We start from the raw sequence: 19,984 nt of genomic DNA, 5'->3' as shown, positions 1-19,984 counted from the left end.
ATAGTCCAACCCTCACGTCCATACATGACCACTGGAAAAATCATAGCCTTGACCAGACGGACCTTTGTTGGCAAAGTAATGTCTCAGCTTTTTAACATTCTGTCTAGGTTGGTCATAACGTTCCTTCTAAGGAGCAAGTGTCTTTTAATTTCATGGCTGCAATCACCATCCACAATGATTTTGGAGCCCAGAAAAATGAAATCAGCCAGTTTCCACTGTTTCCCCATCTATTTGCCATGAAGTGATGGGACCAGATCTTAGTTTTCTGAATGTTGAGCTTTAAGCCAACTTTTTCACTCTCCTCTTTCACTTTCATGAAGAGGCTCTTTAGTTCTTATTCACTTTCTGCCAGAAGGGTGGTGTCATCTGCATATCTGAGGTTATTGATATTTCTCCCGGCAATCTTGATTGCAGCTTGTGCTTCCTCCAGCCCAGCATTTCTCATGATGTGCTCTGCATATAAGTTAAATAAGCAGGCTGACAATATACAGCCTTGATGTACTCCTTTTCCTATTTGGAACCAGCATATTGTTCCATGTCCAGTTCTAACTGTTGCTTCCTGACCTGCATACAGGTTTCTCAAGAGCCAGGTCAGGTGGTTTGGTATTCCCATCTCTTGAAGAATTTCCCACAGTTTATTGTGATCCAAACTGTCAAAGGCTTTGGCATAATCAATAAAGTAGAAATAGATGTTTTTCTGGAACTCTCTTGCTTTTTTGATGATCCAGCAGATATTGGCAATTTGATCTCTGGTTCTTCTGACTTTTCTAAAACCAGCTTGAACATCTGGAAGTTCACGGTTCAGGTATTGCTGAAGCCTGGACTGGAGAATTTTGAGCATTACTTTACTGGCGTGTGAGATGAGTGTAATTGTGTGGTAGTTTGAGCATTCTTTGGCATTGCCTTTCTTTGGGACTGGGATGAAAACTGACCTTTTCCAGTTCTGTGGCCATTGCTGAGTTTTCCAAATTTGCTGACATATTGAGTGCAGCATTTTTACAGCATCATCTTTTAGGATTTGAAATAGCTCAACTGGAATTCCATCACCTCCACTAGCTTTGTTCGTAGTGATGCTTCCTAAGGCCCACTTGACTTCACATTCCAGGATGTCTGGCTCTAGGTGAGTGTGAGTGATCACACCTTCGTGATTCTTGCCACCTCTTCTTAGTATCTTCTGCTTCTGTTAGGTCCATACCATTTCTGTCCTTTATTGAGCCCATCTTTGCATGAAATGTTCCCTTGGTATCTCTAATTTTCTTGAAGAGATCTATAGTCTTTCCCATTCTATTATTTTCCTCTATTTCTTTGCACTGATCACTGAGGAAGGCTTTCTTATCTCTCCTTGCTATTCTTTGGAACTCTGCATTCAAATGGTAATATCTTTCCTTTGCTTTTCACAGCTATTTGTAAGGCCTCCTCAGACAGCCATTTTGCTTTCTTGCCTTTCTTTTTCTTGGGGATGGTCTTGCTCCCTGTCTCCTCTACAGTGTCACGAACCTCTGCCCATAGCTCATCAGGCACTTTGTCTATCAGATCTAGTCCCTTAAATCTATTTCTCACTTCCACAATATAATCATAAGGGATTTGATTTAGGTCATACCTGAATGGTCTAGTGGTTTTCCCTAACTTTCTTCAATTCAAGTCTGAATCTGGCAATAAGGAGTTCATGATCTGAGCCACAGTCAGCTCCCGGTCTTGTTTTTGCTGACTGTATAGCTTCTCTATCTTTGGCTGCAAAGAATATAATCAATCTGATTTCAGTGTTGTCCATCCGCTGGTGTCCACGTGTAGAGTCTTCTCTTGCGTTGCTGGAAGAGGGTGTTTGCTGTGACCAGTGCATTTTCTTGGCAAAACTCTATTAGCCTTTGCCCTGCTTCATTCTGTATTCCGAGGCCAATTTTGCCTGTTACTCCAGGTGTTTCTTGACTTTCTACTTTTGCATTCCAGTCCCCTAGAATGAAAAGGACATCTTTTTTGGGTGTTAGTTCTAAAAGGTCTTGTAGGTCTTCATTGAACCGTTCAACTTCAACTTCTTCAGCATTACTGGTTGGGGCATAGACTTGGATTACTGTCATATTGAATGGTTTGCCTTGGAAACGAACAGAGATCATTCTCTTGTTTTTAGGTTGCATCCAAGTACTGCATTTAGGACCGTTTTGTTGACTATGATGGCTGCTCCATTTCTTCTAAGGGATTCCTGCCCACAGTAGTAGATATAATGGTCATCTGAGTTAAATTCACCCATTCCAGTCCATTTTAGTTCCATTTAGGAAAATCAGGAGAACATTATATCTCAGAAGGCAATAATAATGTTCCTAGATCACCTCAACTGTGTGAAATGTTGCTCTTATTTGGTCAAGTAAGAGCTTTATAAATTAGAAATTCATGCTGGTCATGGCTGATTATTGCTTACAATCATTAGTTAAATGAGGAGGAGGTGGCTGCTAATAAAATTAAAGTATAAGTAGGTTACAAAGGTCCTCAAAGTAGAAAGCATATTTTATATAAGCATTTTAGACATATTCACCAGTAACTGCTAAAATCATTTTAAGTGATAAATCATTTTGAGTGAATTTTGTTCTTTTCATTACATATGTGAAAACGAATACATTCACACTGCAACCTATTTAAGCAATATATAAGTATATAGAGTAAAACATATATATAGAGTAAAACAAGAGTCTCTGCATACCTCTGAGTCTCACTTCCAGAAGGAGCTACTGCAATTCTACCAATCATTTATTCAATGAATTTGAATCCATATATATTTTTATGTATCTTCATATACATTTTTTAACATGAGTGGAGTCATTTTTCTAATCATATTTTTGATTTCTAAAATTCCTAATAGCTTCTTTTTTTTAACAGGCTGTTATTCTTTCTGGGTTACAATCCTGGATGTACTTTGAAGGATAGTCTAACTTTAAAAATTTGTCTTAACATCTTCTGTTTGCTATTTAACAATTTCTCTTTGTGTTAAAATTTTCTTGTGTGAATTCAGAGCCATCTGCAACAAGGCTGGGGGGGAGGTTTTTCTCACATACCTGGTAATCTTTGGTTGGGTGTTTTCCCTAAGCCTAAATTTCTATGTCTTCTCATCTGTTTTGCTGTTTATTGTTGCCTAGACTGTTTTTAAAGGTTGTGATGAAGGGGCAGAGTATGCTGGGGGCACTGGAAGTTTGTCTTAGGATGTGGGAACCCTGGGCTCTCCTGGGGTTCAGTAGCTGCCAGGGTCCTCAGCTCCAATCCTCACACTCATTGCTTTATTCTGGGTACAGATGCCTTGCAAAAGCTGCTTCACATAGGAACTGTTGATTGGGGGAGAGGTGTCTTGGTGAGGGGCCATGGCTTAAATGTTCCAAATATGATTCCTCAGAGTAGGTTTCATTGGATCACTTAAATCAGAATCGTGTGTGTGTGTGTGTACGGGGTGTTTTAAATGCAGATTGCTCAGAGACATCCCAAGCCGCAAAGTAAAACCAGAATATCTGTGGGAATGGAGCCCAGACACTGATCCTGGGACTGGGTCTGTGGGGGAGGTCATACTGTAACACACAGTTTCAATAAACTCCCCAGGATTCTTCTGTAGACTGGAGTTGGAAAATCACTGTTATGATGATTTGGGAGATCCCACTCCCTTCTGTTTGTGTTAACTGATTGCAAGTGAGTCCTGCCTGTCACATGCCCACCACACAATCGCTTTTCATCTAGTTTATTCCTCTGTAGAGTTGACCCTTTTTATTGTCCTTCCTATGTCTTTCCTTTTAGGAATTCCTAAAAATTTCTCACCTTTTATAACAGTCTTTCTTGTTAGTCTTATTTACCTATCTTATCCTACATACATATATATAAAACAAAAGTATATTTCCTCATTCTCTTTATATATACATATAGTTATATATGTTAAAACTAATAAAGTTGCATTTGACAGCATCCATATTTTTTATTACTTTAGGGAGGTCTTCCCTAAATTAATCTAGATGTGACATGAAATTTGTAGAAAATGTCATTACTTTTCAGAGCATCACTAACACTCTACTTCTTTAGTAAACATTACTGGTTACCTTCTCGACATGTACTATATAGCTTTCTTCACAGCCATCAGAGCCCCATTATCTGTTCTCAGGACAAATTCTGCTTGACCTAACTCTGGTAGTCCTGCTGCCCCTGCCAGTGATTCATTTAGGAGAGGGTTGTAAAGGGTTCCAGCCAAGAGATGTAATGAGAGGGCTATTTGGCAGCTTCTGGGAAATTCTTATCTCACTTCTAAGGAGACTCCAGAAAAACAGGCCCTTCCGGCCCCTGGGGTGGTTATATTTGGATGTGGTACCTGGACCTGCAGCCATTTCATGATGTTAGGAGACTTAGCCTTGGGGTGAAGCCAGTGCTGAGGGCAGCAGAATGGAGACAGAAAGAACATCCAGATCCTTAGTGACGTTGTTGAGTCAGTGGATTGACTAAACTTGAAACCCCTCTACCTCTGTTACTCATAGCTCAAAGCATCTTAAGTGATGAAATCTCTATTTTCAAATATGTAACAAGTTCTTCTAAACCTTGAAAAATATTTCCTTATACATCTTAGGGAGAAAAGAACCTCAACTCATCCATTTAAAAACTGCCGTTTCCCATAAATAAAAATCCACAAAATTTATATCCAAACATTTAAAAATCTTTAAACAAAAAAATTATATTAAGTTGGATAGGTGAAACTCATTCCTGTACCCACCCACCACCCCACACATAAAGAGCAGGAATTTAATTTTTTTAAAAATATGATTTCATAGTGCCTTCCAATTTTTGGAAGTTCAAACAGGTTTGAGTATGTAGAGCAAATCTCAAATTTATTAAGAAATTGTATGTCTGAATTTTTGAGTGTATTATTTTGACTTCAAACTGAATTTATCATAAAACAATGGCCAAGTTAAAAACTTGGTTTTAACCTTTTAATAAAATAGTTTTTAAATACTATTGGAGACTTACTGAGCTCTGAGTGTCTTAAGCTGTCCCAGACCCTGATCCCAAACACCCAACCTACTCAACTTCATCCTGTTTGTGAAGGAGCATAGACAGAGAAGAGATGGAAGAGGTAGGTATGGGCAGCACAGAGAAAGGTCTCTAGCAGTTGGGACCATTTAAATGGCTCTATCTTTTGTAACTCAAGTTTTCTAAAAGTGGTTACTTTGCTCATTTTCTAATTTTAAGAAGTTCTCATATAGGAAGAACCAGGTTTGTTATAAACTGAAACAACAGCATCAGCATTTTTGCAGTGATTTCCTCCAGGTAATTCATTTGATGGACTTTAGTGATGCAGTATTTTCTCCCTCCAACTTCAGTCTCCTTTGACTCTCATCATTTCTCAGCACTCATATTATAAATTATATTAAAAATATAACTAACAAAAAAAATCACAAGGCATGTATTAATATTAAATGGGCTGTGGCCAGACTTGGCAGCCTTCCAAGTGGTCAGAATCCTCTTCCCTGATGTTACTAGAGGGTGGAAACTAATGCTTCTTTACTGGCAATTCCCATCTTGCTTCTCTTTTTCATGTTTCTTTCATCAGAAAGTTCCTCGCTGGGCCCACTGAGTCATGCTAGTACCACTTGTCCTCTCATTCCTTCAACCCCAGCCATCATACACAGAGAATTGAACTATTATTTACTGCAATATTGACCACAGTGTTGTAAATCATGAATATTTGGTTTTAACTTTTGAAAATAAATTATTTTGCTGCAAATAGTCAAAGTATACATTAATTTGATAGAGTATTTTTAAAATTTGTTCTTCCTTATTAAGAATTTTGTTGAACACATTTTTCTTAGGAGTAGTTCAAGGTCAACACAACATTCAGTTGCTAAGCATTCTAAATATTTATATTTCTTATGAGGCTCATCCTTCTAAAATATAGGAACTGAAAACCAAAGCTACCAGTTCATATACCACAAAGAAAAAAATTTACTTACGTTTCAAAGATTATATAAATTCTTTTTGTAATTATAGATGTTCTATATTTATACTATGGGCTTCCCCGATGGCTCAGCTGTAAAGAATCTGCCTGCAATGTAGGAGATGTAGGAGATGCAGGCTCAATCCCTAGGTTGGGAAGATTCCCTGGAGGAGGAAATTGCAACTCACTCCAGTTTTGCCTGAAAATCCCATGGACAAAGGAGCCTAGTAGGCTACAGTCTAAAGAGTTGGAAAGAGTTGGACATGACTGAGCAACCGAACACAAATATTTATACTATAATATTTGAAATTTCTGAAATAAAATCATTTTAAAAAGAAATATTGTTCTGGATATTTTACAAAGGCATTGTCTTATCATTTGTTTTCCAACATTTTCTTTCTCACTTATGTAATGCACAAGCACTCCAGAATTTCAAAGATACTCAATGGCACCCCACTCCAGTACTCTTGCCTGGAAAATCCCATGGACGGAGGAGCCTGGTAGGCTGCAGTCCATGGGGTTGCGAAGAGTCGGACACGACTGAGCAATTTCACTTTCACTTTTCACTTGCATGCATTGAAGAAAGAAATGGCAACCCACTCCAGTGTTCTTGCCTGGAGAATTCCAGGGACGGGGAAGCCTGGTGGGCTGCCATCTATGGGGTTGCACAGAGTTGGACACAACTGAAGCGACTTAGCAGCAGCAGCAACTGTCTTTTTGAATCTAAAATTGATAGTTTCAAGAAAGAACTTCAATGTTGTTTCTTCCAGGCAGATAATAAATAGATGAAAAGAGAAAAATTTAGAGAATATTAAGTTACTACATTTGAATAAACAGGGAAACCTTTAATACTTTTCCCTGGATAGGTAAAGAAACATTTCATGTATTTAAAAACATGTACAGGTCCTTCAACATAAGCCAGAAAAGTGAGAAAAATAGCAGTAGACCATACCCACACAACCAAATTACTGTCCCGAGTCACAGAGAATACATGAGGGTCTTTCTAAATTCTTGTAGGTTGTTCAATATTCACCATCTTACATGAGCTTTTCTTTATATTTGTCCATCTCAGTCACTGCCTTCTGAAGTTTTAGCCCAAGTGCTTCTACTTGACACTGTAAATCTGGAATGACATAATATATTCTTCTGATTAGTACATTTTAAGTATCCAGATATTTTTATAGGAGAAAAACACATTCTTCTAGAGTTGCCACTCAGCTCCTGAAGAATAATGCAGTTGTTTATTCCATTTTACTTGGATCACCATATGTAGCTCATCTGTACTCTGAAACCCAACAGAATTACTGGGTTTTGATAGACTCCATTTATTAGCTTCTTTCTGCCCCTAACATCATGCTAATTTTCAAACAGCTAATTGGCTAAATTTTGCTAATGTTTTCAAAGGCAATTTATGTTGCAGCACACATACGAATTTTTGATCATGTGACTCACTTCTGAAACACTTAACTGCCTGAGCTTACTCATGCGATCTGGAACTGAGAAGTATTGCTGAGGCCTCTCAGTAAGAACCTAAATAGATAAACCATGTGCAAGGCTTCTGGTAAAGAATCTGTTAACTCTGGGTAGCATCTAATAGGCATTTTAATGACTTTCAAAGCCAAGAGAATACAAGCAGGAAATTGGCTTCCATAGAGTCTTGAACTGGGGAATTCAAGTAATGTTTGAAGAAGATTATTCAGGGAGCCACATCTCACATGTATGGATATAGAACTGAAACTAGAGCAGAAAGAACATATGGCTTGAATGGTTTGAGTCCCACCAATAGCCTGTGTGTGTGGACTAAGGCCTGAACCCTACACTCAATAACAGCCCTCATTGGTATTCTTTTTGGATATAAGGTGGAAAACAAATTTACATGGGTGGACTAAATGATTTCTATGAAGAAAATAATTTAAAATACTGGAATGTATAAAATTTCTGTTACATCTATTCAGGTGTTTTAATCACGTATTTTAATAGTAAACTTTAAAATCTTTAAAGTTGTTCAGTCACCCAGTCATGTCCATCTCTTTGAGACCCCATGAACTGCAGCACACCAGACCTCCCTGTCCCTTACCATCTTCCGAAGTTTGCCCAAGTTCACGTCCATTGCATCGGTGATGCCATCCAGCCATCTCATCCTCTGACACCCTCTTCTCCTTCTGCTTTCGGTCTTTCCCAGCACCAGGGACTTTTCCAGTGAGTCAGCTGTTCATATCAGGTGACCAAAATACTGGAGCTTCAGCTTCAGCATCAATCCTTCCCATGAGTATTCAGGGTTTTTTTTTGTTTTTTTTTTTTCCTTCAGATTGACTGGTGAGTCAGCTGTTCATATCAGGTGACCAAAATACTGGAGCTTCAGCTTCAGCATCAATCCTTCCCATGAGTATTCAGGGTTGGTTTTTTTTTTTTTTTTTTCCCCTTCAGATTGACTGGTGATCTTGCTGTCCAAGGGACTCTCAGGAGTCTTCTCCAGTTCAAAGGCATCAATTCTTTGGTGCTCTGCCTTCTGTATGGTTCAACTCTCACAACCATATGTGACCACTGGGAAGACTATAGTCTTGACTATATGGACCTTTGTCGGCAGGGTAATGTCTCTGCTTTTCAGCACACTGTCTAGGCTTGTCATAGCTTTCCTGCCGAGATGCGATTGTCTTCTGATTTCATGGCTGCAGTCACTATCTGCACTGATTTTAGAGCCCAAGAAGAAATATCACTACTTCCTCCTTTTCCCTTATGTTTGCCATGAAGTAATGGGACAAGATACCATGATCTTAGTTGTTTTAATATTTAGTTTTAAGCTGGTTCTTTCACTCTCCTCCTTCACCCTCATCAAGAGGCTCTTCAGTTCCTCTTCACTTTCCCATTAGAGTGGTATCATCCACATATCTGAGGTTGTTGATGTTTCTCCTGCTTATCTTGAATCTAGCTTATGCATCTATACAAATATATAACATTCTATATGTATCTTTAATCTGCCTTCTTAACTTTGTTTTATGAAGATAAGCCAGTTCCTTAAATCAGAAAATAAATTCACTCTAAACAACTGTTTTAATTAGAATTCACTACACATTGGTATAAATTTTTATGTTTATTCAGCATGTTCACATATATTAATATTATCCCTCAAACTGCCACATAAATGCAAATAGCCCCACTTTTCAGGTAGTGAAAAATGAGATCTTTGATTATCTTGCCTAGTATCTTACAGTGAGTAAATGCTTTAGCCAGCAGTCAAACTGACAGGATTTTAAACTTGGGTATGGGGATCTATTTGCGTACAGCTCGTTATTTAAATAAATAATTCAACATGGACTTGATAGATAGTATTTGTGTGGTATACCTTTTCCACTTACCGAGTGATATCATTATATGAGGGAAAAGATAAAACAACATACACATAGAGAGTTTAGTTTTGAGTGTAATCTTTTGAAACAAGATAATCTCTAATGAATATGCATAATGTGTTACTTTATTATTAAAAACATGTGGGCTTACAGAGAGTTCTATTCACACAGGCACAGCTAAAACATTTCTGCCCATCCTCTGAAGAATAAGGAGGGAAGTTGACATTTGTTGACGGTATACTGTTCCAGGTGCTATGCAGGATGCTCTCTCCTACATCATGTAATTCATAGTCACAACTATCATGAAAAACAGATATACATTTTATTTTTACCAGAAATTTCTAAGAATCAGAGTAATTAACTAACTTATAAAAAGTCACAGAGCTATTTACAAGTGATCCTGTGATTCAACTGAGGTTGGCTTCATCCCAAAGTCTTGATCTTTCTCTCTTACATGGACTGTCAAAAATATAAAAGCTTCAAGGTGATATGGTATTTGTCCATGAAAATGTGGTCAGTATGGCCATATGTTTGTTTAGCATATCCTAGAATCTTTAAAGACGTATATCTAAGGTAAATGAAAAACATTATCTATTACTACATAAAATAGGTACTAAATTAGTATAATGTCCAATTCCAAGAGGTGATTTAGATTTTAATTTTTGAAAGTTTAAAAGCTAATATAATTAATGAAAGTCATTAAGACAAATACAGTATCATTGTGACTGCCTACAGTACTGATGTGTCTGACTCTTTGTGACCCCATGGACTACAGCCTGCCAGGCTTTTCTGTCCATGGAATTCTCCAGGCAAGAATACTGGAGTGGGTTGCCATTCCCTTCTCCAGGAGACCTTCCCGACCCAGGGACTGAACGCAGGTCTCCTGCATTTCAGGCAAATTCTTTACCATCTGAGACACCAGGGAAGTCCATTAAACATCCCTTGATGCTTTTGTCAGGATATAATCCTAAATGAGATGAAGCATGGATCTGAGCCCACATGATAAATTCTGTATTATTACTTCTAAATGCAGCTGTTGTTAAGAGGAAGAACTGATTATCTTAAAAATAAACTCCAAAGAATTGGTACCTGATATATGAATTTTATGCAGTTAATTCTCAATTACTTGATAATTGGTAGATAATTTAGCAGACGGTTAAAATGATAGCTAATTCAAAACCCATTTTTATAGTATTGAAAAGTATTCTTAGGATCACATTTAAATATACTTGTGCATCAAAGTTCTAGAACTTACTAGATTTAAAGGAAAGTAAGTGACACAATCATGATTCAAATCAAGAAAGGAAAAGCTATTATGCTTTCCAATATTCTTCTCTCTACACACCCACCTACATTTCCCTTTCTCCCTATTTCAAGATAAACATAGATTATCTCAGTCTTTAAATCACAGTACCCAATGAGCAGGGAAGCCAGTTCCTTCAGATTATTCACTAGGTATTTACAGCACCTCTGAGTTAAAACAGAGAAAGCAAATAAATGTTTTATTACTTTAAAACACACAGAAACCACTAGAGGCTGTCAGGTAGAAATATAAGTAATGTCAACGAATAAATCATTTTACTTAAGGAGAGAAGATCCCACATAGAATCAAGAAAAAAAGATTCATTATGAATAATCTATAATGTAAGCAGCCACCAGTATATACTTAGGAGCTGGTTAATACATTTTCATAGCTTTTTAAAAAACTTGGTTAAATTTTCTATAATAAACAAGCAATAAGAATTATTTCAAAAATACAAAGAACATATCGTCACTGTTCTGAATGAGGTGTATGCATCCTATTGGTTTATTGTTGGTTCTGATAGATCAGTGGGGTCTTTTTGTTTCTGGAAGCAGAGTGCCCAGTCCTGTCCTTAATAAATAAAGGCACACAGTTAGGCTTAGCAGTAGAGAGATTAAGCCACCTGCCTAAGACAGCTCCTTCAGTCCTTGAGATAAGGAGTTCTTAAATAGGTGTATTGTTCTGTGTAGTTCTTCTCTATAGTCAAATAAACTCAACTTCAATTTTCTGTCATTCAGCATGACATTGGATTATGAGGCAAAAGGCCTTGAATGCCTATAAAAAGAAAGGAAGCATTGGCTTTAAACACCATGCAGATGTAAGGCAGAACCCATGGAAACAATCCAAAATTTACAACAGCAAATTCTACTATAAGGTGACTGTGTTCTTTGCAAATATTAAATAAGCAGCAAATGATTTTAAATGAACAGGACAAAAAGGAGCTTTTAGCCTCTCTTCATACGAAGACAGCTGCTTGCTAAAGAGCATTACACAGGCATCAGATCTGGGGTAATTAGTCATTTAAGAGAATCCTGTTATTCCAAAAGGTTTCTAGAATCTACAAATACAAAAGGTATCCATAGTTAGCTATTTTATAGCAGGATATAAAACTTTATAGTCATTTGGAGAGTATATTAAGTAAGTATAATGTTTGAGAAAACAATAAACAAAACCTTTATAGTGGAGAGATATTTCAAGCTTAAAACTTTCTGGATAAAGAAAATACACACAAAAGGAATTTAAAATCTGATTCAAAGTACAATATGAAGGAAATTGATTGCAGGTTCAAGCAGCAGAATGGAAGAATAAACAGACAGGAGAGCTGGAACCCACAGATCCAGATCTAGGAGAATTTTTTTAAATGAAAATGTGAAAGCTATATATATATACATATATATAGTTTAAGTGGTAGAGACAATTGAAAAAAAGGAAATATAAAAACTCACCACTCTGAATATACTCCTAAGACAGGATAACAGAGAGGTGGAGTGCATGAATGCTAAGGCCACCTGCCTAACTTCAAATCCTGGCTCTGCTCCTTGTAAACTAAGTGACTTCAGGTATTTTAGTTTTCTGATCTATAAAATGGTTATTACAGCATATGATTGTTCTGGGAACTATGTGACTTCATATAGGTAAAGACGCGATGAGTGCCAGGCACATAGTGGGCACCACAAAACTACTGGTTATCATCACGGGGAGCGGTGGTAAGGCCACACATTGCCCCCTACTTCTGCTCTGAATCTCATCACTTCTTAACCTGTGAACCTTGTCCTACAGTTGGACCTGGTGTTATCAATGGTTATCTTTGTACAGGGAAGGGTAAATATGAAGGTTTTAACTATATACTTAAAAAATAATCTACAGAGTTAACTCTGACAACTTGTTAAAACTTGTAAAACACAGGTGATGAATTCACACACATTTGTTATATTATTCACTGTATTTCTTGGTGTTTGACATATTTTGTAGATTTATTGTTTAGAGAGAGGTCTTACTTGTACAGGTCAGGCATAGCATGTTCTGTACTAAGGAGTCCAATCAACTCAGTTCTGTGTGTCCAAGGTACAAAAGAATACAAGATGGCTAGAACTTAGTGGGGGTGTGGGATGAGGTTGAAACCAAAAGCAACTGGTTTTGTGAACAGGGAGGTTTGGTTCACTGGTTTGGTGAATAGGAAGGAGAGAAATTCAATTGCAGTTGAAGGGAATATGGTAACAAGAAAATATTTTTTATTTTGCTTTTGTTTTAAGATATTGGGACATTTATTTGCATTTAATTAGAGGGCACCTACACTTATGAATTTAACATTTGCCTTCTAATCTGTACTTAATGTGTAAATAAAAAATAGTACTTTTTGCAGGTATTTTAAAAAACTACACTAATGATGTGAAGCTATAAATTTCATCTTAATTCTTATCGGCTTTGCTACATTTTCAGACCTATTGAGGTAGCTATACACAGATAAGATTAATTCCTTTTTGACTGATATATAACATTTAATTGTGTGCATGTACCAAATTTTACTGATCTAGTCCAATAGTGATGAAATCTAAGTTGCTTGCCCAGTACTGAAAGTTGCTCAGTCATGTCTGACTCTTTGTGACCCCATGGACTATACAGTCCATGGAATTCTCTAGGCCAGAATCCTGGAGTGGGTAGCCCTTCCCTTCCCCAAGGGATCTTCCCAACCCAGGGATCAAGCCCAGGTCTCCCACATTGCAGGTGGATTCTTTACCAGCTGAGCCGCAAGGGAAGACCAGTATGTCACAACAAATAATCCTGCAACAAAAGCTTCTTACTGGAGATGGGAATGAGATGGCAGAGCACAAGGACCCTGACACTCAGGCAGGAGCAGAACCAGTTCCACAGTGGCAACTACAATCACAGCATGCCCTTGAGAACACACACTTGGGAAGAAGTAGGACTAGTTCAGTAGTGTGACTTGACCCTGCTACGCCCAACCAAGCCTCTAACCAAGGCGTGCATACCAGGGGAAAAGTGGAACCAGCTCAGAAGTGCAGGCTGAGTCCCTCAGCCATGCCCCCAACTAAACTGGAGACTGCCATCCCAGGAGGGAGAAGCTGAATACCGTTGGGGCTTGTGTTCTAGTCCATTAGGCCCTGGCCCTGCCCCCATAGGATGCTGACTTCCATGGGGCCTAGGAAGAGCCCTGGCTCACACCTGGTTCCAGTCCTATCCCCTCCAAATCGAGCATGATCTCCCACCATGGTGGAAGCTGCCAGTACACCCTGGGGCAAGATCTGCACCGTGCTCATTTCAGACCTGGCCCTCCTAGCAAAGCCACTGGGCACATGCAACTGCATAGGGACACTCGCACATGAAAATATGCCTTCAAGATCAGGACAGGCAAGTGGTTCACCTAATTTCATAAAGGAAAACGGAGCAATTTAAACAGAACGAGAAGACAGAGGAATATGCTTCAAATGAAAGAACAAGATAAAAACCCCTAAAAAACCCTAATAAAACAGAGATAATTACCTGATAAAGGTTCAAAGCAATTGTAATAAGAGTGCTAACTGAACTTCAGAAAAAAATAGATGAACATAGTGAGAACTTCAACAAAGAACTAGAAAATATGACAACCTGTCAGAGCTGAAGAATATAATAACTAAAATGAAAAAATACTAGAAGGAAATAACAGCAAAATTATGGGGTATAGACTGTATAAGCAGTCTGAAAGATAGAACAGTGGAAATCATCCATTCAGAACAGCAGAAAGAAAAACACATTTTAAAAAATGAGAATAGTTTAAGAGACCTTGGACAGTATCAAGTGTACTAACATTTGCATTATAGGGGGTCACAGAAGGAGAAGAGAGAGAGAAAGGGGGACAATGTATTTATTGAAATTATAGTTGAAAACGTCTCTAAACTGAAGAAGGAAATAGATGTCCAAGTACAAAGAGCACAGAGAACCCGAACAAGATGAATCCATGTGCCAGACACTACATTCTAAGTGTATTACACCTCATTTAATCTTCCGAATGTAAACTAACTAAAACATAAGTTCAATGAGGGCAGGAACCTTATCTTTTATACTCATAGTGTCAGAAACAAAGAAGGTGCTCAAAAAATTACTGTAGAAAGAATGAAATTTTGGAGATATTAGAAATAAGAATTCCAGCAAATAAGACTTTAAAATTATGTATCTAAGATTAAAGTGGATGGAACTGAAAGAGTCATCAGTTTTCACTGGTAATACCTAATATGTATCTTGGCACTAAAGTGTAACTTCCTTATAAATATGTTCTTTTATTTCAATAGACTCTTTCTGACTACCTATCAATAAGATATATTTCCTTATCCTTAGAGAAATCATAATCAAGTGACTCATTTACCTTCATGAATGATAAATTATGTTTTAAATGACAAATCAGTAACTCCTTTAAACTTGAAACTGTTTTATTTTCCTACCATTTTAAATGACTTTATTGAGTTAGATTTTCAGTTAATTATGTGGCTGAAATTGTGGGATTTCTGATCAGAGTAACTGATGTGAATGAACACAATCAGTATGCTGCATTTAGATGTCATATATATATATTATTGTACCACAGTTTGAGCATAGAGTGTCACAAAAGTAGTATTTCACTTAATTTTTTTTAATGAGCATTAACAAAGAAAACCTTTACAGATGTAAGAATGTATACCAATAATAAAAGAAAGTTCTTTAACGAGTATTCAACTATATCAATTGCACATTAACATCTTTTAATTTAAGCAAATATTTTATAAAGCTCAGATGGTGAATACACCCACTTGGAAAGTTCATTTTAGAGGCTGTATTTCAGAGGTTTGATTCACATCTATTTTGAAACAGTATACTTGAAGTACATTAACATTTTCTGCATAATACCAGAAGGGACTGAAATAATATTTGGAGATTTTTATAAATCAGATGATAGAACAGGTGTGGCTTTTCAGCTAAAAAGTTATAATTTGGTCCAGAAGCAGTTATATTAAAATCAGAAAACTATTTATCTGGGTGTGTGTGGGGAGGAGAGAGTAGATGAAATTAAGCTTGGGAGATAATCAAATATTTAAAATTTGGAAATAATTTTAGTCTAATACTAAGGATCAAGAATTTGCTTCAGAATGAAAAAAAATGCTTATAAACCTCCACTGTACTTTTATTCTGAAGACTAGTCAAATATAAAGATAATTGTCATTAGTAGGGGCTTATAAAATATAACAAATCATGGAAGGAGTCTTAAATTCTATTTTTCACCCTGGTTAAAATATTTAACCACTCTTTATCAACTGGCAATCCTCATGATTTAGGAACCTCTGAATACAACAGAACACTATTATGTTTTCTGATAAATTTGTATAAATAAATTGACAAAATTATATCTCATTATTTTATGTATTATACATCTTATATATGTCAGTTTAGTTCAGTTCAGTCACTCAGTCGTGTCTGACTCTTTGCAACCCTGTGAATTGCAGTATGCTAGGCCTCCCTGTCCATCACCAACTCCTGGAGTTTACTCAAACTCATGTCCATCGGGTCGGTGATGCCATCCAGCCATCTCATCCTCTGTTGGCCCCTTCTCCTCCTGCCCCCAATCCCTCCCAGCATTGGGGTCTTTTCCAATGAGTCAACTCTTCACATCAGGTGGCCAAAGTATTGGAGTTTCAGCTTCAACATCAGTCCTTCCAATGAACACCCAGGACTGATCTCCTTTAGGATGGACTGGTTGGATCTCCTTGCAGTCCAAGGGACTCTCAAGAGTCTTCTCCAACACCATAGTTCAAAAGCATCAATTCTTCAGCGCTCAGCTTTCTTCACAGTCCAACTGTCACATCCATACATGACCACTGGAAAAACCATAGCCTTGACCAGACGGACCTTTGTTGGCAAAGTAGTATCTCTGCTTTTTAATATGCTGTCTAGGTTGGTCATAACTTTCCTTCCAAGGAGTAAGCGTCTTTTAATTTCATGGCTGCAGTCACCATCTGCAGTGATTTTGGAGCCCAAAAAAATAAAAAAGTCAGCCACTGTTTCCACTGTCTCCCCATCTATTTCCCATGAGGTGAAGGGACCAGACGCCATGATCTTAGTTTTCTGAATGTTAAGCTTTAAGCCAACTTTTTCACTCTCCTCTTTCACTTTCATCAAGAGGCTCTTTAGTTTCTCTTCACTTTCTGCCATAAGGGTGGTGTCATCTGCATATCTGAGGTTATTGATATTTCACCTGGTAATCTTGATTCCAGCTTGTGCTTCTTCCAGCCCAGCGTTTCTCATGATGTACTCTGCATTGAAGTTAAATAAGCAGGATGACAATATACAGCCTTGATGTACTCCTTTTCCTATTTGGAACCAGTCTGTGGTTCCATGTCCAGTTCTAACTGTTGCTTCCTGACCTGCATACAGGTTTCTTAAGAGCCAGGTCAGGTGGTCTGGTATTCCCATCTCTTGAAGAATTTTCCAGTTTATTGTGATCCACACAGTCAAAGCTTTGGCATAGTCAATAAAGCAGAAATAGATGTTTTTCTGGAACTCTCTTGCTTGTTCAATGATCCAGCGGATATTGCCAATTTGATCTCTGGTTCCTCTGACTTTTCTAAAACCAGCTTGAACATCTGGAAGTTCTCAGTTCACGTATTGCTGAAGCCTGGCTTGGAGAATTTTGAGCATTACTTTACTGGCGTGTGAGATGAGTGCAATTGTGTGGTAGTTTGAGCACTCCTTGGCATTACCTTTCTTTGGGATTGGAATGAACACAGTTAAAAAACGAAGTAATAAGCTGAAAGGGAGATTCAAAAAATTATACAGGGTGCAGTAAAGGAAGTGCATCATGTCAAACACTGGGCTAGATGAAGCACAAGCTGGAATCAAGACTGCCAGGAGAAATATCAATAACCTCAGATATGCAGATGATACCAGCCTTGTGGCAGAAAGCGAAGAGGAACTGTCTAGTGGTTATCCCTACTTTCTTCAGTTTAAGTCTGAATTTGGCAATAAGGAGTTCATGATCTGAGCCACAGTCAGCTCCCAGTCTTGTTTTTGCTGACTGTATAGAGCTTCTCCATCTTTGGCTGCAAAGAATATAATCAATCTGATTTCCGAGTTGACATAAATATATATGTATTTATATATTATTTTGTATATGAGACAATGAGATTTTTCAAGACAAATATATTAGTAACAGATATGGACAGACTAGAGTGAAGTAAGCAGAAGGACAGGGACTTATATTGAACAGAATATTAGCCGAAAACATTTACGGGATAAAAAACAAGAAGACAGGGTTGTTAATAAAGTAAATGGAATCTGTGTGTGTGTGTTAGTTGCTTAGTCGTATCCAACTCTTTGCAGCCCCATAGACTGCAGCCCATCAGGTCCCTCCGTCCATGGGATTCTCCAGGCAAGAACACTGGAGTGGGTTGTCATTTCCTTCTCCAAAAGAAACTATAGAAAGAAAGAAAGTGAAGTCGCTCAGTTGTGTCCGACTCTTTGCAACCCCATGGACTGTAGCCTACCAGGCTCTTCCATTCATGGAACTTTCCAGGCAAGAGTACTGGAGTGGGTTGCCATTTCTTTCTCCTAAATGGAATCTAGAGAAGTTTAAATCTAAAAATATTTAAGAAATTTTCAAATAAAGTCACGTAATCATATAAAGATCAACTTTCTTTCATCAATTGGTGTGTTTTCCAACCAGAATGCTTGGAGAGAGTCCTCTGTGCAGCACTGATTCTCTGCAAACCAGGAAGGAGATGGAACACATCCTCAGGCTCACAGGGTACTGATTCTCTTCGCTGTGCCATTTTTCCTCACGCTGGGATGGCAGGAAAATAGGCATAGGGCAAGAATTTCTTCAAGAGTCTTTCATGCTACAAAACTAATTGGTACTAATTGCATTTAAAAATTCTACCCCACAATTAAGTAACTTAAAGGTAAGAAGCACAAAACCAAAACATTTTATAATTTCAAGAATGAAGCAAGGGAAGGCAACACTAACGTACATGTGAAAAGACTATAGGTATGGTGTTATTTATCACAATACATTTTAACAGAAAAAAGTGAAACAACTGTCCCAAAATAAGATATGATTAAACATTATGATTCATCCCATGTCAGAATATTTTTGACATGGAAAGATTTCATAATAGAAGAAATTGAGAGCTATTTAAGGTTATAAAACTCTATTATTCCACTCATAAAAATTTATATATTTAAAACATTAAATCTAGGAAGCTATACATCAAATGCTTATGATACTATGCAAATATTGGAATTTCCTGATCAATAGTGAATATGGATTATTTTGGTAAAAGAGAATAAAAGAATCATATTAAAGTAGCCTAGCACTGAACCACATAATACCTATACCCATCTTATAACCTATTTTATAACCTATTGATCATTTGTGTACTCCACCACCAGGTATCTACTATTCTTGGAACCTCTTCTGCCTTCCCCTTACAGAAACTTGTTTTTACTATGAGTACTGGAAGTAACCTGATAAAGTAGCTTTCTCTGAAGTATAAATTAATGGTAACAATGTGTGGTGGAATTCAAAGGTTAAGAGTCCAAATTTTGGCAGCATAGTTCTGGACTCGGGTCCCAATTCTGCTGATTAGTGGCTGTGTTGCCTTGGGTGAATGACTTAGTCCCTTTACGCCCTAGTAATCTCATTTGTACACTGGAGATGATAAAAAAAAGTGCTTCACCCAGGAGGATGATAATAAGAGGGTACACAGGGGCTTCACTGTGTTTGACATGTAGTTAATGCTTAGTTAGTAGGAAAGAGATGCTGGTAAGATGTGAGACATTAAATATGGGTTGGGTAGGGGGATGGATCATTTATTTTTCACTCAGATAGTGTCAGTAATCCTCATGCTACTGGCCCATAATGTGGATGATTTGTAAATGTCTATGAGCAGCAGGTATGCTGTATACCTGGGTAAAAGAGTACTGTGTATGAAAGAGTGACCGGCTGTAAGTGTTGTCATGAGTATGTCCATGTGGGTACTAGGGACAGGGCAGAGGATAGTTCCCTCCTCTCACTGCTCAGATGGAGCTTCCTTGAAAAGGCATCATGCTTAGCATAGAAGCCATGTATAACACAGAAGATCTGTTCCTAATCAAGCCTAGACTTAATGATACAGGTGCTAATTAATAATGCTGAACGACCAAATTAATAGGTGATTGGTGACTGAATGGGCAGAAGATTACTTAGGTTAGAGGGGAGAGGAAAGAGGATTCCATCACCTCATGCCACAAGTACAGAACTGAAGAATAAATGGGGGCAGGGAGTGGCTAAGATAGCGGAGTAGGACCCTGAGCTCACCTCCTACCCACGGGCACATCAAAATTACCACTGTTTGCAGCGAAACTATCTATAAAAATGACTGGAAG

At 37.7% G+C, this 19,984-nt stretch overlaps 1 protein-coding gene across 4 annotated transcripts in view; it reads right to left on the bottom strand.

The window, feature by feature from the left end:
• Nucleotides 1-19,984, bottom strand: part of LEKR1 (leucine, glutamate and lysine rich 1) — a 219,359-nt gene that overhangs the window by 84,060 nt on the left and 115,315 nt on the right. For all 4 annotated transcript variants that reach the window (XM_061168190.1, XM_061168193.1, XM_061168192.1 and 1 more), the window contains one exon: nucleotides 6,989-7,070. In XM_061168190.1, coding sequence (XP_061024173.1) covers nucleotides 6,989-7,070 — 82 coding nt within the window. The remainder of the gene's footprint in view (nucleotides 1-6,988; nucleotides 7,071-19,984) is intronic.

This window comes from Dama dama, chromosome 19 (genome assembly GCF_033118175.1).
Source record: "Dama dama isolate Ldn47 chromosome 19, ASM3311817v1, whole genome shotgun sequence".
NCBI classification, from domain to species: domain Eukaryota; kingdom Metazoa; phylum Chordata; class Mammalia; order Artiodactyla; family Cervidae; genus Dama; species Dama dama.
The sequence above is the reverse complement of the archived record's forward strand: the minus strand, read 5'-3'. Positions and strand labels throughout refer to the sequence as shown.